We start from the raw sequence: 12800 nt of genomic DNA, 5'->3' as shown, positions 1-12800 counted from the left end.
AGTGAAAAATTCTGAGGGCATTCATAAATCAAGAAGAAATGCAAATATGCAGACATCAAATTGAAGTTGATTACATAAGAAATGGTAGAAAAATTCCAGCTTCGTTTTGCCCTTGGGGTTTTTATACATAATTTGGGCGAGTTGGATATTTTTCTTACAATTTTTATTACTTCACTTTGTGGCTTTCTTGAACAATACATATAATATTATATAACAATATTTAAAAACAAAAACAAATTTAGTCATTCGCACTATTAATGTGCACATGAGTAACCAGCTGAAGAAATTGCTTCAGAGAAGAAATGTTTTCAAAGGAAATGTATGTATTCATATTTCGAAGCCTAGCCACACGACTTAAATGCAATTTACAAACATTAACATGAGTAGATGGAGAATATTAAGTTAAGTTAGATGTTATTTTGAATCCCAGTATCATAAAACGCATAGTTGAAGAGTCTTATATAAATATGATTTTAATTAAAATCGAGAAAGTAGGGCATCAACTCGCCAAATATTGAACACTCTTATAGACATTTGCCTTATGGTCTTACAGATGTACCAAAATATCTTGGAAAACAGATTATTTTGGGAAAGAAAACTCATTTTCGACCGATTCTTCCTATGGGGCTATATAATATAGTTGCGCGATAAAAGATTTGGCATATAATAGGCATAGCTTGACTTATAAATGCCGGGTTTGGACAAGTTATCTAGATAAACAAAAAAAAAGTTCTATAAAAGAACCTAATTTTTGACCGATAGTACCTATGACAGTTATAAGACAAATGTACTGTATGCTACAGAAAAATAGACCTACATATGTAAAGTTTCAAGACGGTAGCTTTAAAACTGAGAGACTGGTTTCCATAGATGCGGACATAGCTATATGAACTAGGCTGATCTAGAATATATATATACTTTACGGAGTCTGGGATGTCTCCATCTATGCGTAGCACATCACATATTAAAATTATAATACTCCCTACAAGGGTACAAAAACTGTGGATTTTTGAATAGATGTGTGTATCAGCTATACAATAAAATTGTCTAGGCGCCGCATTATCCGAATAATCTTACAACTGAAAGACTATTTTACAACCAAACGGCTGCATGGATTAATTTAGAAATCTTTTTAAGACACGGATAATCTTATTTAGGTATGAACTTCTGGGATATATGAGATGGGGTTCATTTTGACAGGCTGTACCTTTTATATGCCAAATAGTTACAAGGCAAAGTTTAAATTCATGGGACAATTAAGATTGAAATTATTTCCAATATAACTTTAGGCACATTAAGTTCTTATCTCAATAGTTAAGTCTTGATAATTTCTTAACTCAACAAAAACTCGAAACATGTTGAAATATAAAAATATGCACATATCAAGCATAACAGTGAGCTATTTTAGCTTAAAGTAGAGCTGGCTTAAGAAATGAGGCTACGATTAACATTGTGCAACATGCCAACGAGTCGAGAAATGCGCCACCCACCCAACTCAGTTGCCACACTTTCCAACCATTTTTACAAATTTTGCCAACCTAAACGTCTCACGGCATAGTTCTTCTTCTCATCAAAAAAAAAAAAAGAAAGAAGAAAATATCAAACTGACCCCAAAAATGAACATTTGCCCGACTCAGCGCAATTTTATGAAATGGGCGAATTTTCAAAGCCGCAGAATAGTTGGAGCCACTTGTGCCAGCTATGCAGAAGTCTAGCTATATAAACTAGTTGTGGAACTTGGCATGTCATCAGTCACCTTTGGTAACCACAGCAGAACCAACAGATTCAAGATGAAATTCTTTGTGTGCTTCGCCATCATCGCCATCGCCGCCTCCGCTCTGGCCGCACCCAGCAGCGGCAGCTCTGCTGCCAGCAGCAACGCCGGTGGCTCTGTTGCCAACCAGGAATCCGAGGCTGAGAGCCAAGGCTACGGTGATCTGACCCGTCTGCGCAAGGCCGCTTATGGCGGCAGCTCGGGCGGCTATGGCGGCTCCAGCGTGCCAGCTCCACCTTGCCCCAAGAACTATCTGTTCAGCTGCCAGCCCAACCTGGCGCCAGTGCCATGCAGCGCTCCAGCTCCCAGCTACGGATCCGCCGGCGCTTACTCCTCGCCCGTGGCCAGCTATGTTGCCCCCAACTATGGCGTGCCCCAGCACCAGCAGTCGCTCTACGGCGCCGCCTACCTGCCTCAGGCCTACGGCTATCAATACTAGAAGATCCACAACCCTCGAGACTTGAACTTGACACGGCTTCCAAAGCTGCCGAGAAACAAAAATCTTAGCTATGCTTACTGAAAATGTACAAAAAAATTTCTAGTTCAATTAAATTGACAAAAAATCCGAAATTTGCATTTATTTAGTTCCATTTTTTTCCTTGAATTTTAAACGCAATGACACATGATTGGGTTAATTTGGGATTATTTATGCTTATGCTGTACTTATTTATAATCTAAATTGATTTACAAAAATGCTGTGCGAAATGTGTGAAAGAAGCAAAACTAAGAATTTAGGCTCTGCAGTTTTATGCTTACAAGCTATGCTGAAAACTGTCTCAAATTCTTTCACTCAAAAGATGAGGCAGTTATTCTAAATGTGCAATTAAATATAAGACCTTTTTGACTTGGGATTTATTTCGAACATTCTTTTAATTTTGCACCCATTTTCCTTGTTCTTCATAATTGTGCAGTTAATTTATTTTAACATTGAACAATTTTACACAATTCCCAGATTGTCAGACTCTTAATGGCATCAAAAGTATTCATTTTTTTTATTAAAACTAGAATCTCTGCGCAAAAAAACTTGCATAATTCGGCAGCTATATTTCATATATTTATATATATATTTAACACTTAACTATTGGGGTAATTAAACATATTTTAATATATATTTTGGTCTTTGCACAAATTTGAAGTCAAAATTTTAGCTCTGATCAATTTCTTAACTATAGTTGCGCAACTCGTGTGTAAATATTTACTTTGATATCAACGGCCTTGCACGTTCCATGTTTATTTCTTCCAATTTATTACTTTACTTTGTCACCCATTTTCCGAACTGACCTTGAAGCCGACATCTCCAGCGAAATATATATTATTTTTATACTCTTGTATTATTATGATTATATTCAATTTTTGGTTTGATATGTGTAATGCATAGAAGAAGACATCTCCGAGCCCATAGAGTATATATATTCTAAATCAGCATCAACAGCCGAGGTGATATAGCCATGTCCGTCCGTTGGTCTGCTCGTCTGTCTATTTCTAAGCGGCCTAGTCTCTTAGTTTTAAATATATCGTCTTGAAACTTTACTTAGGTAAGTCCTTCGGTTGCGGACAGTATATATGGTGGAACCAGCAGGGTCGGACCACTCTATCATATAGGTGCATATAGGTGCCATTGGAACGATCGGTCGAAAAGCCGGTTCTTGTATGGAAATCTTTTTTTTGTTTATTAAGAAATCTTGACCATACTCGATATTTATCAATTTCACTATGCTCCCTACATATTTAATAAATCTTACCAACATCGGATAACTATATCATACAGCTGTCATAGGAAATTTCGATCAAAAAGTAGGTTCTTGTATGGAAAACTTACTGTTTACATATGAGCAATTTGTTATTAAGATCGCACATCTATATTATATAGCACTATAGGAAGAATGGGTAAAATGGTTTTTTGTTTGGCAAAATATTTTCAAAGATATTTTCTTCAAAGTCAGCACTTATGAGTTTCACCATTCCCGTAATACAAATGTCTACAAGAGTATTAAGTCTTCGGCGTGCCGAAAATAACTTTATTTTCTTGTTTTAATTGAAACTAAAATCAATCGGTTGAAAACTAAATATTAAGATAAAGTTTTACAAACACTAATAGTTTGTTTAAATTCTTAAGTTTATGAAAATGAATTAAAAGTCGAAAGTACACTTTCACTCATATTACATTTGATTCATATTTTTCAAGCATTTGATAGATTGGATTCTTTGAGAGATATCTTACGAATTTTCAAAAGAAAGCTAAAAGAAAACGAATTTAAGGATGGTGAACAAAAACGTCTTATAAAATCTTTTTCCGCCATTTTTTCACAGTTGCGTGTGGATTTGTAAAGAAACTGAAACATTTATTTATGGAGCTTCAAGCTTTGCAACTGGATAATTATCCAATACAACATTTGGTATAAATTTTCAATTATTTTCTGCAAAGTGTGAACAAGTTTATATATGTAGATCTACGATCGAATATGTATGGAAATACTCTTTCTTTATAGGAATAAAAGAAAGATTTGTAGAACTAACAGAATGGGAACATGTAGAGTATGTTACCATATTGATTTAAGTCAGTATGCGAAGACTTAGGTATAGTTATAATAAATAGAACAGCTAATCGAGGGCATGGCTTGGCTTGGCATTCTTAAATATAGATCGATAAAAAGAATTGGCTGACACTATTTTCACCCACAAATCCGATGATGTTTTTGCACAGTCGGGCATTTAAACAGTTTATGTATTGTATAGTATAAACCATATATGGAATTTTCACTATCTGGGCTTTATAGGGTGATAGCTGATTAAGCAAATGCCAAAAACGACAGACTAGTTGAAGCCACTTGTCTCTGCCGTTTTATGCTAACTTGGCAAAGTTAGGCTATATAAACTGGGAGTGCGGCTGCAATGGGCATCAGTCACCTTTGGTAACCATCAAGAAAGAATCAACAGCTTTAGGATGAAATTCTTCGTTTGCTTCGCTCTCATCGCCATTGTGGCCTCCGCTCTGGCCTCGCCCACCGGCAGCAGCTCGGTTGCCATTACCAACCAGGAATCCGAGGCTGAGAGCCAAGGCTACGGTGATCTGACCCGTCTGCGCAAGGCCGCTTATGGCGGCAGCTCGGGCGGTTATGGCGGCTCCAGCGTGCCAGCTCCACCTTGCCCCAAGAACTATCTGTTCAGCTGCCAGCCCAACCTGGCGCCAGTGCCATGCAGCGCTCCAGCTCCCAGCTACGGATCCGCCGGCGCCTACTCCTCGCCCGTGGCCAGCTATGTTGCCCCCAACTATGGCGTGCCCCAGCACCAGCAGTCGCTCTACGGCGCCGCCTACCTGCCTCAGGCCTACGGCTACCAATACTAGAAGATCCACAACCCTCGAGACTTAAACTTGACACGGCTTCCAAAGCTGCCGAGAAACTAAAATCTTAGCTATGCTTACAGAAAATGTACAAAAAAAATATATGCATTAAATTAAATGGACAAAAAGTTCTTATAACAAAAAGCCCACATATGTTTTGCTCAACTGGTATTATCAGCTTTCCTGAGTTCTTGAATAGGTTTAACTTTATGGAAAGCTCAACAGACAGCGGACAGCTGTTCTTTTGAATTACTCATTTAAAATGAAAACTTGATTCCTGGCCGCGTATCAATATCAATACAAATGAAAACTAAACGAAACACAACAAATTTAAAATATAGAGTTCCGTTCTGGTTTTTCCAAATAAATAAATAAGCACATTAAATTCAATATAATGTGAAACATAAGCGAACACTTCCATCTGGAAGTCGCACATGTTTTCCGTGGAATTATTTTTATTGAATTGAATTACATACATATGTGTCTCAGATTCGAGGTGTTACGTTCGTCAAATACCCAGATGCTCGCACAGCATAACCTTGCCTGAAAAATCTATTTATTTTCCTGACAGTTAAAAAAAAATTTTATAATGGAAGCAATTTTTAATGAAGAATAGTTTAAAACTTGCCATAGTTTCGTCTTTTACAAAAGAATCAGTAACGATTTTTTCTGTGAGGTAGAATCTTGTTTTAAAATTTAAAATAAATATATATTTCTAGTTATAAATATATTTGATAAATATATTTAAGTAGTATGCAAAAATAAGCATATTTTACAGACTTGGGAAAAAAGAACAATATAAGAAAGAAGGTCTAACTTCCGCACGCCGAAGATTAAATACACTCGCAGATATATAAAAAGAATTGTTCACATTTTTTTTTAATTGCTGAGCTAGGGAACCGATGTTAATAAGATGTTGCTTATATTTAAGCAGCATGGTAGAACTTGTTAATATCCAGTTTAATTAAGATAACGAGAAAAACCATATAGTTATTTATTTAAGAAATTAATTTTTGACCGATTATTCCCATGGGAACTATTTGATATAGTGGTCTGATCTGGTCAATACCCATATATGAGAGACAGACGGACTTGCTGTCACTGATCAAGAATAAAGTGTATACTCTTAAGTCGTCTTCTTCTATGCGTTACACGTTGCGTGACAAAATTATAATACCCTCTGTAAGGGTATACAAATGGAGAAAAAGAATAAGAAGAGCTGTAGCTTTTAATATGCTGATTGTGAGCAAATAATTATTTTAAATATAGCATGTATATGTATATTTATTAACAATACTTTTTTAAAAGCACTTTGAACCCAATTGAATTAAGCCAAGTTAGCCGAATCATCAGCAACACCTACAAAAAGCGAACAGTCGGCTCAGCATATTGTATATAAATATGTCTGTAGTAAACACTTTTTCGATTTCTTACTTTCTTCAGAGAATTTTCACATAATTGCATATTATTCGGTGGGGTCTTTGAACCAAGCTGATTTTAGCCTCAATTATTATTTGGATTTGTTAAGAAAGTAAAGTCGATTGCAAAATAAGTAAAGACAATGGCGTTGGCAACCCAAATCTGCAGGTGAAGCCAGCCAAAATAAAATAGAAATAAATAATTCATATATATATATATATTTATATACAAATGTATATGTATGGACGGGCCGGAGGAACCTACACACAGGTTTTGCTGACCGGCTTCAGTCGTGATATGGCCAGACAATGCTTAGAATGTGTGCTAGGGATTAGAACTGAGAATTTACCTTGGCCCATGGCCCATGGCCCAATGGCGACCAACTAACCCAATTGGCCAAGTTACCTTGAAGCTCTTGTTGGTTTTGTCGCTTGGCAGCATTTCCGCATAACGCTGCATATTTTGCCAAAAATCTGATCGCATTTATAAAAACCAACTGGCCAGAGCCCAATGCCGGCTCAGTCTCAGTTTACAGCTTCGCAGCCAGCACGGTCAAGCCAGGTGTTAATACTAAACTACGACATCATCATTATCATCATCATCATCATCATCAGCAGCACCTCAATATGTCCATACCAAGGGCGTTTATAGCGCTGCTGCTCTTCTGTTATCGGCTGCAGACATGTCTGGCCAATTGCGATGGGCGCTGTGTGCGCAGTCCTTCGTCCGGGCAGCTATTTCGCTTCATACCCGTTCGCCTGTACACGCCGGAGCAGCTGGAGGATAATGCGGAGCTGCTGGTGCGCCAGCCACGTCAGCAGCAAATCGTCCAGGAGGTGATTGTGGAGAACAATTTCGGGGGTCTAGGCCCAGGCGGTTTTGGGGGTTCGCCCTTTGGTGGTCCGCCGCCTTTCGGTGGCCCGCCATTTGGGCCCGGATCTGGCTTTGGTCGTGGCGGCTTTGGACACGGAGGTACACGCGGTGGCTTTAGCAGCAGCTTTGGCGGTGGCTTTGGTGGTGGCTTTAGTGGCGGCTTCGGACGCAGCTACGAGCTGGCGGAGGAGCCAGAGCAACCAGCCATACCAGCCAAGTGCAATGCGCCCAGTGCTCAGGCGCCCAGCGTTCAGGCGCCGCCCTGTGCCAAAAACTATGTGTTCTCCTGCGACGCGGTACTGAAGCCAGTTCCCTGTGCAGCACCAGATGGCAATTGTGGCTATTGAGAGACCAAAGGACTGTTATTGATATCTATAAATAAAACTGAATGTTAAGAATTACAGTTTGTATATACAATTTGGGGTGGGAATAGATAACATCAGACAGAACTTAATGATGTGGCCTAAAAGAAATAACAGATTAATTAATTACATTTCCAAATTTGGCAGGTTTTTTTTAAGAAACAATATTCTGCTCTAGAAGCTAATGGAATATTTTGTTGAGCGACTAAATATAATCTTTAAATATGATCATATTGTGTGTGGAATACACATGTTGATGGAACTTTAATATTTTCTTATTTTTTTGATTATAAATCGACGGTGTAATTAATTTCTGCTAAAAATCTCGAATTCAGAATTTGAACAATAAACAATTATTAAATTATCGCATTAAAAAAGCTCAGAAAATTAGCCGACATTTTTAATTTTAAAAGCAACTTTAAATAAGCTCAAAGCTGTTTAGTTTCTTCTTAAAATATTAAAAGAAATAACTTTTAAAAATAAATTTTTGGTATATGTACATATATTGCTTTATATACATTTTTAAATGTGTTAAAAATTGTTCAAATTAAAAATGTCTTAAAGTAGGTGGCGTTAACAGATTTTTAGCTTTTTTAAATTTTTTTTTTAATAAAAATTGTCTATTCTTTTTTATAATTTTTCATTTCGTAAATTTTTTTTATCAAATAGTTTACGGTAACAGATTTTTAGGGTATCTCAAGTTTTTTTTTTTGCAATAAGATTTTTCTGAAAAATTTTCTGATTATTTTTAATTCTGATAATTTCTATGGATAATATATTATCTTTTTTTGATCATTTTTTTTCGATATGTATTTATTGAATTAATTCAAAAATGTCCTAACTGAAAAAGGAAAAACTAATAGATTTTAAGTAAATCTTCTATTGGCCGTGAATCTATTAATATAATTTCTAAAAATACAGAGCTAATGCAGATTTTAAATACAGAACAATTACTTTTAAAAACGTTAAAATTCAAAAAAATTGCAAGTTTAAATTACATTTTTTTTGGGCTTCGAATTTTTTTATAATAGCTGGCAAATATAGAATGTGTATATCTATAAAGTTATAAAAATACTGAATACTTTAAAATATTTTAAAATGTAAAAGCTAAAAGATTTTAAGTGAATTTTTTGAGCCGTAAATTTGTTATCATAATTCCTAAAAATACAGAATTCTTATATCTGTACAGTTTGAACTGTCGCATCGCATTTCAGTTTCCATTTGGAGACTTCATATATCTAATAATTTAAATATGGAATAGTGAAAATCCACTTTTTTAAGAAAATAGATCCCATACCACAAAACAATAAGAAAACTACAAATAATGATTTTTTTCTCTTAATATTTTCAGTTTATTGGATCAGGTAAGCCAAATGACGATCAATCATTGCGTTTAAAGCAATTCACGCACAAAGGGCACGGTGTATTGGGGCACGTACTGGGAGTAGGCACCGGCGGAGCCGTAGGTTGGAGCTGGTGCAGAGCAGGGCACGGGCTGCAGTGAGGGCTGGCAGCTGAACAGGTAGTTCTTGGGGCAGGGCGGGGATGGAACGGCGGCGGGTGCTGAGTAGGCGGCGGGTGCAGCCGGTGCTGGAGCGGCATAGGCTGGGGCAGCGGGAGCGGCATAGGCTGGGGCAGCGGGAGCGGCGGGCGCAGAGTAGGCGTGAGCAGCGGGCGCAGAGTAGGCGGGTGCAGCGGGCGCAGAGTAGGCGGGAGCAGCGGGTGCCGGTGCGGAATAAGCTTGTGCAGCGTAAGACGGAGCAGCTGGGGCGGCATATGAGGGTGCGGCAGCTGGAGCTCCATAGCCTCCATAGGCAGCGCGCGATACACGAATGTTCTCAGCCAACGGAGCCGGGATCAGGATGCCTTGCGTTGGCTGCAGCTGAATCGTCTCTGCGCCGCAGATCGCAGCCAGCATGGTGACCAGAAAGATGTGTCCAATGTTGAGTGCCATTGCGTTATTTGGTGGTGTTGTCTGTGCTACTTGCTGCCGAAGTGGAACCAAATGGTTGACTGTAGTGGATCAGCGTCGAGGCTCTCCACTTTATAGCCCTGTCCAAAAAACGCTGAGCGTGTTGGAAACCTGGAAAATGAAGACCAAAAAATAAATAAGAACGAAAAGCGAAAAAGCACAAACTGCTGACGATCTGAAATGGACTGCAGTTGGGTTTAGCGTGACCAAGGAGAACGGTGTAGGGTGAATCTCTGACCGGCTAACACCAATTCCAAATGGCCAAATTGACGAGACTGTTGCTACTGCTGCAACTGCTGACCCCGAAATTGGTTTTTCCAGCTGCCGTCGTCGTCGTCGTATCTGAACCGTCAACAGTTTCCGCCATTTCACAGTTTCTGGAGCGGCGGGCAGAACCAAATCAAGAGGAACTCAGCTGGACACATCTGTTGCCCAGCAACTATTACTCGGAATTGAATCAACAATACTATGTGAGATTTCGCAGGCACTCCAGGCTCGCCCTTAAGGATCTGCGCAGAGCCCGGACGTATCCATTTGAATATGCGCGATATCTCTAACAATAATATTTAAAGAACCCAAAAAAACAATATGGGAATAAATCTTTTGCTCCTATGTCGAAAATCGTTGCGCAATCAGCGGAAAGAAAATTAATTAAATATACTTAAATATGTGCGTATACTTTCATTTTATATAATTTTAGCTATTTTATTTTAAAAGCTCAACTTTTGTTTAACAATGCAGTAAATTGAGAAATTCATAGTTAACTATTTAATTTAATTTCAATCAAATTTCCTTGCATTAAACAGCTTGACTTTAAAGATGTCTGGCAATATACATATGTACATACATATTTAACGAGACAAAAATATGTATGTACATATGTACATATATAGCGCAGTAGAACGGTTTATCTGCTTGCAGAGAGCTTAAATATAAAGAGTATACATTTCTTCCCGTTGAATGGCCATTGTTGTGGAAGCATTTGATTCTGTTATACTTATGTTTGTTATATGTTATACTGCATGCATCAGCTACCTGCGCAGAGCGTGTATTGTGCATAGAAAGGGCGATCTACATACATATATAACCTATTTGTCGCCTGCGTTCACGCTAATGGCGGCGATGCTTTTGATCCCGTTACTTTAGTTGTGCATCTAGCCAAAAGCGCTGGCTCAAGAAGTGAGCATATCGCGAGCTTAATGAGAGGATTTAGTTTGTGCGCGTCTGCATTAATGATCGGGCGAAGCCTGTGCACGTGTGTTGTGTTTTTTTTTTATTTATTTTTTTTTCAACTAATTAAAATTGTCTACTTGGTGCACTGTGTTTGTGTGTAAAGATTCTATATATCAGTTTCCAGTTATTTACCGGGCATGGTGGTATGTTCATATGTTTATTTAAATATCTTTAAAAAAGAAATACATGAATATATACATACATATGTATATGTATAGCTGAGTTTTGGCGCATAACAAAATGGAGCACATTTGTTTGCTCTTGCCGTCTAATAGAGAAAGAGGTAGGGAGAGACAAAAAAGGGAGTAATCTAAAGATATTCGTAAAACACTTGGGCATCAGCTAGTCGTTTATGAAAATGCATGAGCAGTTAAATGCTCATACTCTTATAGAATTTCTATGAAATATGTGTTGAGTATATTATATGAAAATTGATTTTTGATTGGTATTTTGATATTGGGCATTTATTATATTAAGGCATCAGTTTTAGATGGTCTTCTCGCATTTGTCAACTGTAACGTTTGTGAACAGTTACAAAATGTTGTTCAGAACAATCGCAGTGCCGCAGTTGATATATCGATAGGCTTATCGATTGTCGATTAGCTTGCATTCCACACGCATGCTCGCGTGGGCGCATTTGACGTCACTAGGACGAAGGACACAACATAGACAAACCAAACAAAACAAAGTTTACAACTGAACCGTGAGCAGTTTTAAAGAAAATATTTGATTATAGTAGTAAAATTAAATATGAAATTAACACTGCGCCGTTATTCGTGGGTGGTAGCATTGCAATTGGCTCTGCTGGCTGCCGATTTGTTTTTCAATGCTTTTGGCCTTTGGCTGTCGCGGGATAAGCTGCAAACGGCGATATTCTTTTTTGTGTGAGTGACAGAAGTTGTCGGACCTAATACATATATATTATCTAAACAATATTCCTTAATCATGGAAAAGCATTCAGGACGCCTTCATCATTCTTGAATATCTGCTGTTTACACTGGCGCTACATTCGACTTGCGTCTATCAGGTGGGCGCCTCCCACATTATCCTGCGCAATTGCAAGCTATTTTTGTTCAGCATTACGGTCTATTTTCTGCTGTCCGCCTCACAGCACTCCTGGACTGTCTATCAGTATCGTTTGTCTGCATCAGAGTCCGCTCAGCAATGGCCCTTGGCCCTATATGCCTTAACGGTGCTCCAGCGCCTGAGTAAGTTCCAAGTTTTCAAAGGTTTTCTTGAAACAGACTGTTTATCTTTTGATAATATTTAATAGTGTCGGTTTTCTACTACTACACATCCAAGTCAACAGCTTTGATTATGGCCGATCCTCGCTATAAGGAGGAACATCTCGATTGGATAGCCGAACAATTGGGTGACAAGTAAAACGATTGAGAGTTTAGGGGTATTGTACATACTTTAGCTAGATGGCGCAAATTGTTAAAATTGATATGTAAGCTCAAGTACAATAAATGTACAAAACACAATTAATTAATGCCAATAACTGCTTTTTATTAAATCATTCTATACATTGCTATTATCAGTTTAAGTAAGCTATAATCTGTTTAAAAAAATTCAAAATCGGTACACGTGGCGCCATCTATGCGCGGTTGGACTCAAGCAGCGCCATCTAACGCACAATAGCTGCGCAAATGAAACTTGAAATTTTTTGATACTTGCCAGAGATATTTCGTCATGAAAGAAACTTTATTCATGAATACAGTGACAGTATTTTAAAAGGCAATTCCATATTGTTCTACTTTTGCAGAAGGTTTGTCATTTTATCCACGAATCGTATATTGTTGCGATGTATGCGTTTTTTCCATA

At 38.0% G+C, this 12800-nt stretch overlaps 6 protein-coding genes across 6 annotated transcripts; 5 read left to right on the top strand and 1 right to left on the bottom strand.

Annotated features, from left to right (window-relative positions):
* Positions 1 to 1744: 1744 nt before the first annotated feature.
* LOC135439350 (vitelline membrane protein Vm26Aa-like) lies at positions 1745 to 2344 on the top strand. Its single transcript, XM_064698070.1, has one exon. It carries the CDS (start codon positions 1791 to 1793, stop codon positions 2211 to 2213), a length of 423 nt encoding a protein of 140 aa, XP_064554140.1. The 5' UTR covers positions 1745 to 1790; the 3' UTR covers positions 2214 to 2344.
* Positions 2345 to 4668: 2324 nt separating this feature from the next.
* On the top strand, positions 4669 to 5245 carry LOC135439349 (vitelline membrane protein Vm26Aa-like). The gene has a single exon (XM_064698068.1). The coding sequence runs from the start codon at positions 4719 to 4721 to the stop codon at positions 5118 to 5120; it is 402 nt and encodes a 133-aa protein (XP_064554138.1). The 5' UTR covers positions 4669 to 4718; the 3' UTR covers positions 5121 to 5245.
* Positions 5246 to 7054: 1809 nt separating this feature from the next.
* Positions 7055 to 7807, top strand: Vm26Ac (Vitelline membrane 26Aac). The gene has a single exon (XM_064697765.1). It carries the CDS (start codon positions 7163 to 7165, stop codon positions 7754 to 7756), a length of 594 nt encoding a protein of 197 aa, XP_064553835.1. The 5' UTR covers positions 7055 to 7162; the 3' UTR covers positions 7757 to 7807.
* Positions 7808 to 9099: 1292 nt separating this feature from the next.
* Positions 9100 to 9802, bottom strand: Vm26Ab (Vitelline membrane 26Ab). The gene has a single exon (XM_064697574.1). It carries the CDS (start codon positions 9723 to 9725, stop codon positions 9165 to 9167), a length of 561 nt encoding a protein of 186 aa, XP_064553644.1. The 5' UTR covers positions 9726 to 9802; the 3' UTR covers positions 9100 to 9164.
* On the top strand, positions 9793 to 10409 carry LOC135439001 (uncharacterized). The gene has a single exon (XM_064697575.1). It carries the CDS (start codon positions 10001 to 10003, stop codon positions 10298 to 10300), a length of 300 nt encoding a protein of 99 aa, XP_064553645.1. The 5' UTR covers positions 9793 to 10000; the 3' UTR covers positions 10301 to 10409.
* Positions 10410 to 11661: 1252 nt separating this feature from the next.
* On the top strand, positions 11662 to 12477 carry LOC135439163 (transmembrane protein 138). The gene is made up of 3 exons (XM_064697811.1): positions 11662 to 11860; positions 11931 to 12184; positions 12250 to 12477. Exons 1-3 carry the CDS (start codon positions 11727 to 11729, stop codon positions 12357 to 12359), a joined length of 498 nt encoding a protein of 165 aa, XP_064553881.1. The 5' UTR covers positions 11662 to 11726; the 3' UTR covers positions 12360 to 12477.
* Positions 12478 to 12800: the final 323 nt, after the last annotated feature.

This window comes from Drosophila montana, unplaced genomic scaffold, assembly GCF_035044405.1.
Source record: "Drosophila montana isolate Dmon_TW-CO22-7 unplaced genomic scaffold, ASM3504440v1 contig_402_1, whole genome shotgun sequence".
Classification (NCBI taxonomy): Eukaryota; Metazoa; Arthropoda; class Insecta; order Diptera; family Drosophilidae; genus Drosophila; species Drosophila montana.
Note: the sequence above shows the minus strand (reverse complement) of the source record. Positions and strands in the feature narration are given on the sequence as shown.

What these genes read in the sequence shown, in the direction of transcription:
- LOC135439350 (XM_064698070.1), top strand. Translation starts at nt 1,791, where the DNA reads ATGAAATTCTTTGTGTGCTTCGCCATCATCGCCATCGCCGCCTCCGCT.
- Vm26Ab (XM_064697574.1), bottom strand. Translation starts at nt 9,725, where the DNA reads ATGGCACTCAACATTGGACACATCTTTCTGGTCACCATGCTGGCTGCG.
- LOC135439001 (XM_064697575.1), top strand. Translation starts at nt 10,001, where the DNA reads ATGGCCAAATTGACGAGACTGTTGCTACTGCTGCAACTGCTGACCCCG.
- LOC135439163 (XM_064697811.1), top strand. Translation starts at nt 11,727, where the DNA reads ATGAAATTAACACTGCGCCGTTATTCGTGGGTGGTAGCATTGCAATTG. An exon ending in ACGGCGATATTCTTTTTTGT is followed by an intron (nt 11,861 to 11,930) that starts GTGAGTGACAGA and finishes ATCATGGAAAAG; the next exon opens with CATTCAGGACGCCTTCATCA. An exon ending in AACGGTGCTCCAGCGCCTGA is followed by an intron (nt 12,185 to 12,249) that starts GTAAGTTCCAAG and finishes AATATTTAATAG; the next exon opens with TGTCGGTTTTCTACTACTAC.
- LOC135439349 (XM_064698068.1), top strand. Translation starts at nt 4,719, where the DNA reads ATGAAATTCTTCGTTTGCTTCGCTCTCATCGCCATTGTGGCCTCCGCT.
- Vm26Ac (XM_064697765.1), top strand. Translation starts at nt 7,163, where the DNA reads ATGTCCATACCAAGGGCGTTTATAGCGCTGCTGCTCTTCTGTTATCGG.